Source organism: Penaeus chinensis, chromosome 20, assembly GCF_019202785.1.
Source record: "Penaeus chinensis breed Huanghai No. 1 chromosome 20, ASM1920278v2, whole genome shotgun sequence".
Lineage (NCBI taxonomy): Eukaryota > Metazoa > Arthropoda > Malacostraca > Decapoda > Penaeidae > Penaeus > Penaeus chinensis.
Window position 1 is genome coordinate 3,850,821 of NC_061838.1, and position 12,500 is coordinate 3,863,320.

At 46.0% G+C, this 12,500-nt stretch overlaps 1 protein-coding gene across 1 annotated transcript in view; it reads right to left on the bottom strand.

Annotated features, from left to right (window-relative positions):
• Positions 1 to 1,589: 1,589 nt before the first annotated feature.
• The window catches only part of LOC125036031 (nuclear pore complex protein DDB_G0274915-like), a 45,128-nt gene continuing 34,217 nt past the window's right edge, over positions 1,590 to 12,500 (bottom strand). The window contains exons 2-3 of the mRNA XM_047628392.1: positions 5,347 to 9,425; positions 1,590 to 3,866 (exon numbers count right to left, since the gene is read on the bottom strand). Coding sequence (XP_047484348.1) covers positions 3,694 to 3,866; positions 5,347 to 9,425 — 4,252 coding nt within the window. The 3' untranslated portion in view covers positions 1,590 to 3,693. The remainder of the gene's footprint in view (positions 3,867 to 5,346; positions 9,426 to 12,500) is intronic.

The following is a 12,500-nucleotide window of genomic DNA, read 5'->3' on the forward strand; positions in this document are numbered from 1 at the left end:
CGAAAAGTGTGAATCAGTTGAGGTCTCGCACTGCTGTTGAAAAAAAAATAGGTCGACGTATCGAAATTACTTTACCCTTGTCCGCTGGCACGAGTAGAGATGACGTCACATGCGGGCAAGCTATTCGGTAAACAAGCAGTTTCCTCTTTTTTCTCGCTCGTGACGTCACCTTTGCCTCCCCATCATGCCAATTCGTACATGGTCGGCAACTAAATTATGTCAAGGACCACAACAATAAGTTAGCTTTATAGTTCACTTTAAGAGGTGAATAACTCATATTTCCAGTAAAAGGTGTGTTAAACGTTAGTCATTTATCTTTTTAACTACTGTATAGAGTTTTGTTTTCTCCGTTTATAAGATTATCAAGCAAACTTAATAAGCTGTAGTCCTCAAGTATGTAATTTGCCTTTGTACTTTATAGTGACTAATTACCGAACTAAAGGGGAGAGGGAGAGGGGGCATAACACATTCCTTCAGTTAATGCCGATCATGTACAGAGAACATTAACACCAGGAATCTCTTTGAACGCACTGAAATTTAATTAGAAGAAAAGGTACGGCTTATCTTGCACTTGTCAGGTTAAAGGACCAAAGCATTTTGAAACGAATAATTGTACAGAAGTGATAAGTTAAAAAAAAAAAAAAAATGATAAGTATTTTATAAACGTGACACGGTCATCTGAAAAATAAGTCATCTATTTAAGTAAATGACACTTGGTTATTTTAGAAACCCTAATTAATTATTTGAAAAATGACACGATTATTTTGGAGAGATGATACTTGATTATTCAATACGTGGCACTCGATTATACTCAATAAGTAACACTTGATTATTCCAATAAAATGACACAACTTTCTTAATAGAATACTTTGTCATTTATCTTCTTAAACGTTCCTTGATTATTTAAATGGTGCTTGGTGATTTTTTTTTCAAGACACTTCATAATCTTAAACTTAATTTATCTTTTGATATGTGAAAGCTGTTTGTTTCACAGAAAAGGCACTTGATTATCCTGAACAATGGATATAGAAAAAGGGAAGACAAGTATTATATTTTATTAATTTTCGCTTCACAAATATAAAAAAGTGACATCGTTTAAAGGAAGAACTTTCGGTGGACGAAAAAGAATACACACATTCATACGCATACACACGCACACAAACACACACACACATACATATATATTTACACATATATATATATACATATATATACATATATGTGTGTGTGCGTATATATGTATATGTATGTGTGTGTGTGTGTGTGTGTGTGTGTGTGTGTGTGTGTGTGTGTGTGTGTGTGTGTGTGTGTGTGTGTGTGTGTATTATCATCCTTATCACACTACTTGTTACCATTATCTTAATGCTTATTATAATAACTGCTAGAACTGTTTTTACACTTCACCTTTTATGCGGATAATTAATTACACATATTATCTATTCTCCATTACGTCAACTTATTTCCCTTATATTTCTCTTTAATATTTTTATTACTTGTCTTATTTCTCCTATTCGGGAAAAAAAATGAATAAACGAAAAACAACTAAAAGCTCATATAAGTAAAAAAAAAAGGGAAAATAATACAAAGGATTTTCAAGCAATAGAGTAACCACATTGTTTATTTACAAAGGCACTATACACAGACTGAAGAGATATTGGCACCGCCCCGAGTTTGACTCCGGGCCAGTAAACCCCGCCTTCCTTCTTAATATTTCATTTCCTAAACGAACATACATATATATATAGATAGATACAGACGGTGGAAGGCGGGGCTGTCTATAAGCCACGCCCACTAAATACAGAAAGTGGGCGGAGCTTCATCCAGCTCACGTGGAGGGATAGGGTGGAAGGGGAGGGGGGTGAAAGGGTGGGGGTAGGGGGTCCTCTAGCCCAGCGCCGGCCGGTTGGTTCTTTCGTAGGCGCTCGTGAGCAATTATTATTATTTTTATTATATAAAACTGTACATTAGGCTCAGAATCGTTTATTTCTCACACGGCAAACGCGGTAGAGGATTTCATCTCCTCCGTGAGCAGGGATATTTAGATATTCGGTTTAATTTGATTTCTTTACTTTGTTCTAAAGTGAATGAATCAATTATGGATTTTTTTCTTATTTTTCTTCTTCTTTTAAGTGACATATGGAGACGAATTGTACGAGAGAGTCTGTGTTAATGGTTCTGGAAAGAGAGCGCAATTTTTTATTTCTTTTTCGAGGGATGACTATTCCAATATGAAGATGAGAGACACTCGCAGAGGTCAAAAAGGGTTTGATTATGAACAAAGCTAGTTTCATTCGTGAACAAAGTCACTCAGGATTGGCATGCAAAGACTTGTCAGGGGAAAAATGGCCAAATCTCTGAAGCCAAAAAAATGAGGAAATTATTTAAAACTGATGAAGGCAAGAGATTAGCCGAACTTATCTGTTTATTGGTGCTATATATTTCATTTTCTTTTTTTTAGAATTCGAGTCTGATGGAGTGAAAAAAAAAAGATTTTGAAAACTGAAAACTGTTTTAAGGAACCAATTACCTATTTTCCTATTATGTAACGAATCATCTGTGATTATATATATGTCATTAGATACTAAAAAAAAAAAAAAAAAAGGGAAGGGGAATGAATTACATCACTAAACTAAACAGTAATTTACCCCTTGCAGAAGAAGATAAAAAAAAAAAAAGTAAACATAAACAGATACAAAATATTTACAGTTTACAATTCATTAAATAGATTTAAATGAAACTGCTATCTACAAGGAGGGGGGAGGGGGAGGGGGGAGCGCATGGGATAAGGGGAAAGGAGGGAGGTAGGTGGGACGGGAAAAAAGAGAGATATATATATAGATACAATACAAAAGGGAAAAGAAAGAAAATGGTGTTTGTAGATATATCACAAGGCACAAAATAACGATTTGTTTCCAGGAGTGAGAAATGGGATCAAGATATACATTTGCAACGTGAGAAAAGATTAAAACAAAGCATATCACTAACATTAAAATACGGTTTCTTATGTTCTTTGACATTGATGAGGAAGAGCAGAATGTATGAATTATCACTAGATTTACTTCATTAACCAATCGTCCGATTCTGATTCTAACCTAATTAGACAAGGTGGGATTCTTATAGCGTGGCCAGTAACAAGTATCTTATTGTCAGTGCGTTTCGGATTCTTTGGGAAATGAAGTGGCCACGCGTCTTACTAAATGATGGTTTTCTTTGCTTCATTCAAAGAAAAATTATATATATGGAAGGTGAAAACGACTTTAAGGATGAATATGAAGGGAAGGAGGTTGATTGGCGAAAAAAAAAGTGACGGTGAAGTAAGGAAACTGTGCCGTCATGAGCGATGTTATTATTATTTTTTTTTCTGTTGACATCGTTCATTCGTTTTCTCGGTTTTCATTCGCACTTGAAAGATGGAAAGGGGCGGACCGGAAACTGGGATTTCGAGAGAAGAAGAAAGAAAGAGCAAGAGAGAGAATTATATATAAAACGGGGGGAGATTTCTTCTCTAAATCTCTCTCCTTCTCCCGACTCCCAAGGAAGAAGGCGGGACGAACATGAAGGCCGGACACTGAAACTCCCTTCCTTCTGTCTTCCGCTCCTTTTAATTGTCGTCATCATCGTGTCCTTTCCGCTTCCTCCTTCGGGGAACAGAGGAAGAGGCGGCGATAAGTGAGTGCCTCTTCAACCACCGCTTTACTCCTCTGGTCTTCTTCGGTTGAGTCTCCTTCGTCGGTTGAAGAGCGAGCTGAGGCCAGGGCGGCCTCGCTTAGGACCTGCCTCCTCGGCTTCCTCCTCGGCGGGCGCCTCCGACTCAACGGCGGGTTCCTCCGCTACGACCTGCTCCTCTAAGGCGGCCTGCTGGGCTTCTGTGGGAAAGGCGGCAGTGCGTTAGAGTCTCTCCTGCGGCGAAGGGAGTCGACAGGATTAAGTGAAGTTAGTTTGCGGGTCTCTCGGGGGCGAAGCTGACTGGGGATTGAACTTAAAAGAAGCGTTAGTCCGGGTGGTTTGTTTGAGGAGTCAGATACAGTTCGTCCATTGGCTTCTTTATTCCAAGGTGTGACAGAGATTAATTGCTGGGATGATGAAAATACAAATGCACATTTACTTAAGAATTTTATGCATAGAAGACCGTTTAGGACGGTTTTCTCATTTAGATGATGGGATATAAAATAAATTGATCTACGAACGAAATCTTTATGACTACATTATTTAGGAAAATAGTAAGGAATTGCAAACTAAATAAAAAAGTATACTTATTGTCAGAGTACGAAAGGGAATGAATACGGAAGCAAATCAAGAATAAAGATTTGAGTGAATTAGGATATTTTTTTTTACAGACAAGGATTTTAAGTCGAATACTGGATATTCTACACACTATAAGCAAGTAAAAGGAGGGTTGTGTGACTAAGAGCCAAAGAGTGTTTTTTTTATGCAATTTGAAGTGTCAAGAGAGCAGTCGTAAGCCAATAGTACAGGGTCGAAAGTGTCTCGAGTTTATAAGGAAAAAAAAGGCTTTGTGGCCCATAAAAAAGGCAAAAAGAGCCTGAAGTCTTTGAGAGAAAGTCTGATGAACTGAAAATGTCATCTTACAGGTATGGGTGTGGTAAGATTTTATGAAGAGTCGGTCATCCTCCTTCTCCTCCTCTTTCTCCTCTACTTACTCCTCCTCCTCCTCCTCCTCTTCCCCTATTCATTTCTCCCTCTTCTTTCTCTTCGCCATACTCCTCCTCCTTCTTATCTCCATTTACTTCTAGTCTTCCTCCTCCTCCTCCTCTTCCTCTTCCTCCTTCTCCTCCTCCTCTTTCTCCTCTTCCTCCTCCTCCTCCTCCTCTTCCTCCTTCTCCACCTCCTCCTCCTCCACCTCCTCCTCCACCTCCTCCTCCTCCTCCTTCTCTCTCTTATCTTTACTCCCACAACCCTTCGTCCGTCCAGTTCTAAGTCCGAGTCGTAACTTCAAGTCGCTCCGAGGTGGTAGTGGTTAGGTCGTCGGCCGGCGGAGAGGGACAGGTGGGATGGTCGTCATGGATCGTCCCACCCACACACTTTTAGGTGACTTTTTTTTGTTTTCGTTTTAACAAAAAAAAAGGAATCAAAGGTCCCCCATCTGCCCTCCGCGTGCACCAGTCCTCGTTGGTCGTAAACGTTAAAAAAAATAATAATGGTAAGTCATTTTGTTATGCCTGATACATGCAGTTTATGATTATTTTTCTTAATCCATACTGTTGTCAAAAAGATTCTATGGCAGTTCCTGGATGGTCCTCAATGTGATATAGGAATATATAAAAAACAAAATGAACTAATATTCTCATTTCTGGAGCAGAGGGCCCTTCCGTGGCGAAGACTTACCTGCTACTTGATTATCATCCTCAATGGGCGCCTCCTGCTCCGTGGCGTCTACGGGCTCCTCTGCAGCAGGCTCTTCTGCGCCTTCCTTGTTCCGTCTTCCGGGGCGGCGGTTCCTTCGGTTGAAGAGCGACGTGAGTGCCGTGCGGCGGTTGTTGGACGACGGGGCTCGCTTGGGCTGTGGCGTCGTGGTGCTGCTGGGGGCGGCGCTGCGGTTCTTGTTGAAGCGGTTCAGCATGACGCGCCTCTTGCCTCCGACTCCTACTCCGGGGCGACGCTTGTCTGCCGGCTCGTCGGCGGACAATTCCTCCTCGGCGGCAGCGGCGTGATCCAGCTCAGCCTCTTCACCTGCTACGACTTCTTCTGGTGTCTGATGAACATCGGTCTGTTGCTGTGCTGGGTCAATGGGCGCTTCCTCGGCCGGAGCTGCTGCCTCCTCTGCCGGGGCCTCCGTGCGGGCGCCTCCTCGGTGCCGGGGGTTCGTCCGGGCTCTCAGGAGGGAGGGCCTCGAGGGGCGGGTGCGGGTGGGGCGAGCAGGGCGGCCCTGGGGGGCCGGGGGGGCCTGGGGGGCCTCAGGGGCCTCAGCCTCGACTGCAGGCTCTTCAGCAGGAGCTTCGCCCTCGGCCGGCACTTCCTCTGCTTCTTTCTTTGCTTCTGCTTCAGGCTTCCTTCGGACTCCGAAGCGGTGTCTGCTGATGCTGGGGCGTCTCCTGGTGTTGCCTCTGGCAGGGGCTGGGGCAGCGGTAGTAGAAATCACTGCTTCCAAAGTGTCTGTGCTGCTTTCGATCTCGGCTTCCACGTCGGCCACAATGGTCTCCTCTATAGGGGCCTCGACGCCCTCAGTTGGCTCTGTGGTGGCTCCAGCGGCTGCTGTGGTTCCACGCCCGCGGAATCGACTGCCAAGGAGACCTGCCCTGGATGGGAGTCTCGGCCTGGCACGGTTTGCTGTTCTTTCGGTTGTGCGTTCTGTTACTTCATTGTCCTTCTTTGTGACTCCGCGGTTCCTGAATGAACTGACTCTGGGCTTGTTGAACCTGTTCCTGAAGCCTCCACTCCTTTCGGTTGTGCTGTCCACAGAGGCCTCAGATGCAACCTCCTCCTCCTCCTCCTCTGCAGGTGTGTCTGTTGATGACTGGGACTTGAAGCGGTTGGAGCTGAAACGGTTGGAGCTAAAGCGGTTCCTGTTGCTGCTGAACCGCGAGCCTCCAAACCTGGACCTGCTCTGCGTGGACTCTTCAGGAGCCTCGGTCGTGGTGGTGGTGCTGGAAGGCTGGAATCGGCTACCTCGGACGCGGCTGTTGAAACGTGATCCAACGTTAGTCCTTGAGAAGCCACGTGTCCTAGCGGTGGTGGTAGGCTCAGGTGTGGTAGTGGTAGTGGTGGTAGTGGTGGTAGTAGTTGTAGTAGAGGTGGTGGTTGGCTCCTCAGTGCTGGGTTCTGGCTCAGGTTCAGGTTCTGCCTGTGGCTCGGTAGGTTCAGTAACAGCCTCTGTCAGGGCTGGGTAGTCGGTGGCGGCTCCAGTTTCGTAGTCGTAGTAGTAGTAATCAATTGGAGTCTCAGTTTCGTAGTCCTGTGACTGTGGGACCTCCGTGGTGACTTCACCCATGTCTTCGGCGTCGGCGGCGCGGGAGAAGGCATAGAGGTTAACCAGAGACAAAGCAGAGGGAGAGAAAGTGGTCGTGGGAACCTCCTCGGTGGTGATCTCGTCATAGATCGTGTCCGCCTCTACGGCCTCTTCTGCGGGTACTTCTGCGTCAAACACCCTGGCACCGCGGGACGTCTGGAGTTCGCGGGAGCTCTGGAGTCCTGTGACTTCAGGTACAAGAGGAATCTGCTTGTGCTCGTCAATGCCGAGGCGCGAAGATTCCTGGAAGAGTGGCTCGCGTTCGGGCACAGTCGGTGTTGTGGTGACGGGCGTGCGGGGAGGGAAGCGGGTGTGGGCGGGGAGCTTGTCCTCTTCTACGGTGACCGATTGGACGCCGTTGTCGATGCTGTTCACTTCCTGTTCGCGCGGCCGGAAGCTGCCTCTGCTGCGGAGAGAAGAGGTCCTGGAGGAGGAGCCAGAGTCGATGGCTCTGGAGCGGCCGGAGGACCTGACTGGCTCAATGAAGTTCGCCTCCTGGGAATCTGCTACTTGCTGCCGGCTGCTTCCCCTGCTGCTGGATCTGCTGCTGGTCCTGCTGTTGCTATCTCTGGCGCTCTCCCTGGTGCTATCCCTGCTGCTTTCTCTGATGTTGTCCCTAACGCTGGTCCGGGAGCTATCCCTGCTACTGCTTCGGCTGTTGGTTCTGCTGCTCAGCCGGCTGTTACCGCGTGAGGGTCGTTCTGTGGTAGTGGTGGTAGTCGTAGTAGGTGTTGTGGTAGGAGGTGGTGTTGTGGTGGATGTGGTGGTGGTGGTGCTCGTCGTGGTTGAGGAAGAGGTAGACGATGTGGCCGGGGCATCAGCTGCTGCGGGTTCCACATCAACGGCAGAGGAATACTCATAGTCGTAGAGGGGATACTCATCGTCATAGTAGTAAAGGTACTCATACTCATAGAGCTGTCCATTGACTTCCTTGATCTCGATCTTGCTACGGACCTTCTGCTCTGTCTCGGCGGGGAAGAGGAGCTTGTCGTTGTCGTTGGCGCCCTTACCGAAGTTAAGGTCGCTCTCGTCGAAGTACTTGCCGTAGAGGTCGTTGACAGGAGGGTTCTGCTGGTTCTTCGTGCTAAGGATTTCGATGTTGGTCTCATTAGCGGGTTCTTCAGCAAAGACAGGTGAGTCGGTGGTCTCGACAGGAATTTCTGTGGCGATGCCCTCATACTCAGCTGCTATTGGCTCAGGCTCGCTTTCAGGGACAGGTTCAGGCTCCAGGGCGGCCTTCTGTTCAGGGTGCAAGTGCTCATCGATTGGCGACGGTTCTGCAACAGGCTCAGGCTCCACACCGGGGACGACTTCGGTAGCAGGAGCCTCGACCTCCTCGGGCACAGGCTCTTCCACAGGCAAGGGTTCTGTGGCGGGCTCAGCATCATACAAAAATTCATTCTCTTGAATGGATTTAGCTGCCGCAGCCAGGAAGTCTTCCGAAGGGACCTCAGCTTGGGGAATGTTTGGCAAGAACTGCTCAGCGAAGGCGTCGTGGCTGAGGGTGTGGTTCTCTGGTCCCGCTTCGCTCTGCTCGAACTCGATGTGATGCTCCACATGCGTGTTCTCACCCTCGACTGAAATTAGAGTCTCGAATTCAGGCTCCAAGGCTGTGACGTTCTTGATGGGCGCGGGGGTGGCGGCAAGGATCTCTTCCTGGGGCAGCTCCGTGGCGGCTACCTCCTCCAGGATTTCCGTCACATAGTCGTAGTCGGGGTAGTCGGTCACGGGCTCGAGGTCGCCAATAACGGGAAGGAGTTCATCGGGTGTCAGCAGGAACGAGTCGAAGCCTTCCGTTCCGTTTTCCTGGGCAGCATGAACTTCCTGGTCCAGATGCTCCTCGGTGATTGCAGGAGCTGCTTCCTGCTCAGATCCCTTTGGGGCGTTGTCCAGACTGACGTACAGGATTTCGCCGCCATCTCCTGTAACAACGGAGTCCTGTGCGGAGGGCTGGGATGCCTGGAAGGCCACGAACTCCTGGCCGGGGACGGGCTTGGTGAGGACCTCGGGCTCGGGCCTCGTGCTCTCGCCACTGACCAGAGGGGACGTCGCCGAGGCGCTCGACTCAGCCTCCGACGCGAACTCCTGTCCAGGCTGGGGCTGCGACACGACGACCGGCTCGCTCTGCGGCTGCTCCTCCTTCTCCACTTGCTGCTGCTCTAGTTTGTTTTTGAGCGACGAGCCGGGGCGGAGGCCGAAGCGAATGCCCGGGCGGCGCAGAGGTGGAAGCCGCCTGGTGGAGTGGGAGGGAGCGTCGGAGGGAGCGTCGGAGGCAGCGGCTTCAGGGGCTGGGGTCGTGGTGGTCGTCAGTTCTTCGGGAGATTCGGTCGTGGATGTCCTCGAGTTGCGGCGACTGAGAATATTGGGACGGTTGCGGATGCTGAAGAGGAGGCGGCGTCTGTCCTCCTGCGGGAAAGCCGAACAGGCGGCCACCAAGACCAGCGCCAGCGCACACCACCTGCAGAGGACAAGGCGTTAATAGACAGATGAATCTTCGCGCGGCCGAATATCAGCTCATGATATAAAATTTTAAATTACCAGAATCTAGTCAGTAAACCAAACACGTTAGTGATTTATATTGAATGTACCTATCCTTTATGTGACATCATAATGTGTGAGACATTCACATTACAGCTTAAATGTTACTGAATGTCAGGTGATAGTTTCACAGTTCACATTACAATTAACTCAAGTTATTGCTAAGAAGAAAAAGTAGTGTTAAGTGGCTTCACTAATGCTTATATACATATCTGGAATTAATACAATTATATCTCGCGTAATCTAAGAATGGTTTTTAGGTACTGGTCTATTCTGATTATATAGTTAATTTTCCCATGTATATGAAAAAAGTAAACACTATATCTGCACAACATATATGCATGCTGCTCAGACATAGACACATATATATACATACTAAACGCAAAGCCTTCTGATATGTCACCGCGCACTGGAAATATATAAATGTTTGGCCCTTTACACAAATGGTCCCTCGCCTTCCGGACAAGCGACCATGACCTTCTTTTGTTTCGTGGCGTCGAGAGAAAGAGAGATCGAGATAAAGGTATTTACACTCTATACACTCATGTTTAATTATGGTGTGCATCAAATGTCAGCTATAATGACTAGGAACTCAATTGGAAATGTCAGATTTTGCAAATAATCATATATATGTTACACTGATCTCACTCACGATTTGTGGCTTTGAGAATTCGCAGAGAAATTAATAATTCTTCGCAGCACAGAATATCTTTAATTCAAACGTATCAATAATACACGTATTGACATATAATAACATCACCAATAATAAACAACCATAACAGCCCTTTATATCCCTCTCCCAGCATGACCGCCAAGGAACATATCTTCTCATTTCCGTCTCCGGTTCATTTCGAAGGCGGTAAAATGTCATATTGTTGTCTCAAACGACCAACTGAGATGCCAGCCTTTACGGATCGCTGGAGAATTAGGTGAGTGTGTGGCAGAGCGGTGGCAAAGGTCAGACATTTATCTTAGGGGGAATCGAGGCGCCCCCAAAAAAAGAGGCATTATCGAGACTCTGGCAATTGCATTCTCAGTGTCCCTTCGCTGTGACGAATTATTGTTGGTTTATTGGTTTATCGTTCTTATCGTAACAGGTGTTAGTGATATCATTAAAACGACCGGGTATCACCTGTGGTTCTTCTTTACAAGTATCAATAAATCTAACAGTAATATATCTAACACGGATTTCTTCGATTGTTACCCAGTAGAACTCCGTAATCTGTTAATTGATAATATATAAAATGAGAGGAAGCGAAAACTCACATACCCCGCCCAATGCGACCTCTGACACGGGCATGGGCGCGGGTGGACTCACTTGCTCCGCCCACAGAGGCTCCGCCCGCTGACTATGTGGGTTCAAACCGTTTTTTTTTTTTTTTTAAGGGGTGGAGGATGGGGGTGGCCATTGAACTTGTCTGACTCTATTGCAATTTTCTCTTGGGTAAGTTATCCATTCTTTGCCGTGTTGTTAATTTCTTTCGCGTCCTTATCATTTGTAAATAGAGTTAGGCTCGAGCAGGAGACATAAAAATACGTACCGTAGAATTAATAGGTAATAGAACAAAAAAGTTTCAGAGGGATGCAATAAACAAAAGACTGTCGGAGCATTTGGTGTCAACACTGCCGTTACCGGTTCCGATCCCAAGTCAAATCTCGTACAGAACGAACTGGTTCCTTTCACTTTCTGTGTTGAGTCGCCCGATCTCTCTCTCTCTCTCTCTCTCTCTCTCTCTCTCTCTCTCTCTCTCTCTCTCTCTCTCTCTCTCTCTCTCTCTCTCTCTCTCTCTCTCTCTCTCTCTCTCTCTCAACCTATCTATCTATTTATCTATTTATCTATGAGAATACGAGAATGTAGAACTTTGCTGTTTCAGTAAGCAAAAGGAGTTGATTAACCAAGTGTGTCTGACATCGATTCGCTTATACCTTCCCCTTTACAACGTTCAGCGAAATTGCGCACATATTATTACATACAAATCGCCAATCATCGGAGATACGTGATGGTATGTACGTGAGAATATGTGCGTGCGTGCGTGCGTGCGTGTGTGTGTACATGTACGTGTGTGCGTAAACGGTGGTGGCGTTTTCCTGCATTCCGACATTTTCGGCGCCACACCCTATCCTTGGGGAATAACTGCAGGGAAAAATTTAGGGGAAAAAAAGAGGGGAAAAGGGGAAAAAATTGGAGGAAACGAGCCGATTTAGGGATGGTTTAAGTGGTGGTTAAAATTTTAAGTAAAAAGGGAGAGTAATTGTTGTTAAGTTGTTGTTGTTGTTCATTATTGTAGTTGCAGTCACTGATTGTTGTTGTTTTTGTTCATTATTGTAGTTGCAGTTGTTGAATGTTGTTGTTGGTGTTATCTGTTTGTTTGTTTGTTTGTTTGTTTAAGATTTTGAAGGTTTAATATTTTATATCATTGTTGAGAAGAGAGGGAGAGATAGGGAGAATGGAGAGAAGTAGTGGGTAGAGAGCATGGAGAAAAGAAAAAGAGGAAGAAGAGAGAAGAGAGGGATAGAAGAAAAAGAGGGAGGAAGGAGACAAAAGGGGGATAGAGAATGAAAGGAGACCGGAGGGGGGGAGGTCGAACCAGGGTAGTTAACCAGGCGTGTCTGAATGACCTTTCTGTGCCTGTGACCTTGTCAAGTAGCCTGAAGGACTAGTATTTTTTTTTTTTTTTTTTTTTTTGTCTCCCCCCCACTCCATATTGAGGTTTTGAAACCTTATTTTCATCTTGCAACTCAACCTGTCTTATCTGTGCCTCGTTGAATTCTTAATTGTTTAGTAAAGTTTGCTGTTAAAAGCTTTGACTACTTAAGTGTCCATTAAGCTGTTTATTACCCAGCTGTGCGTCACACTTGTCTATTATCGTTTAGTACTTTCGTTAATTACTCGATTTTCTCCAGAATGAGGGAAAGGAAAGTAAATTAAAGTAAAGTAAATTTGTATTTGAGTTCATAATTTATTTGTTTTCCTAATCTACTTTTTTTTTCTTTT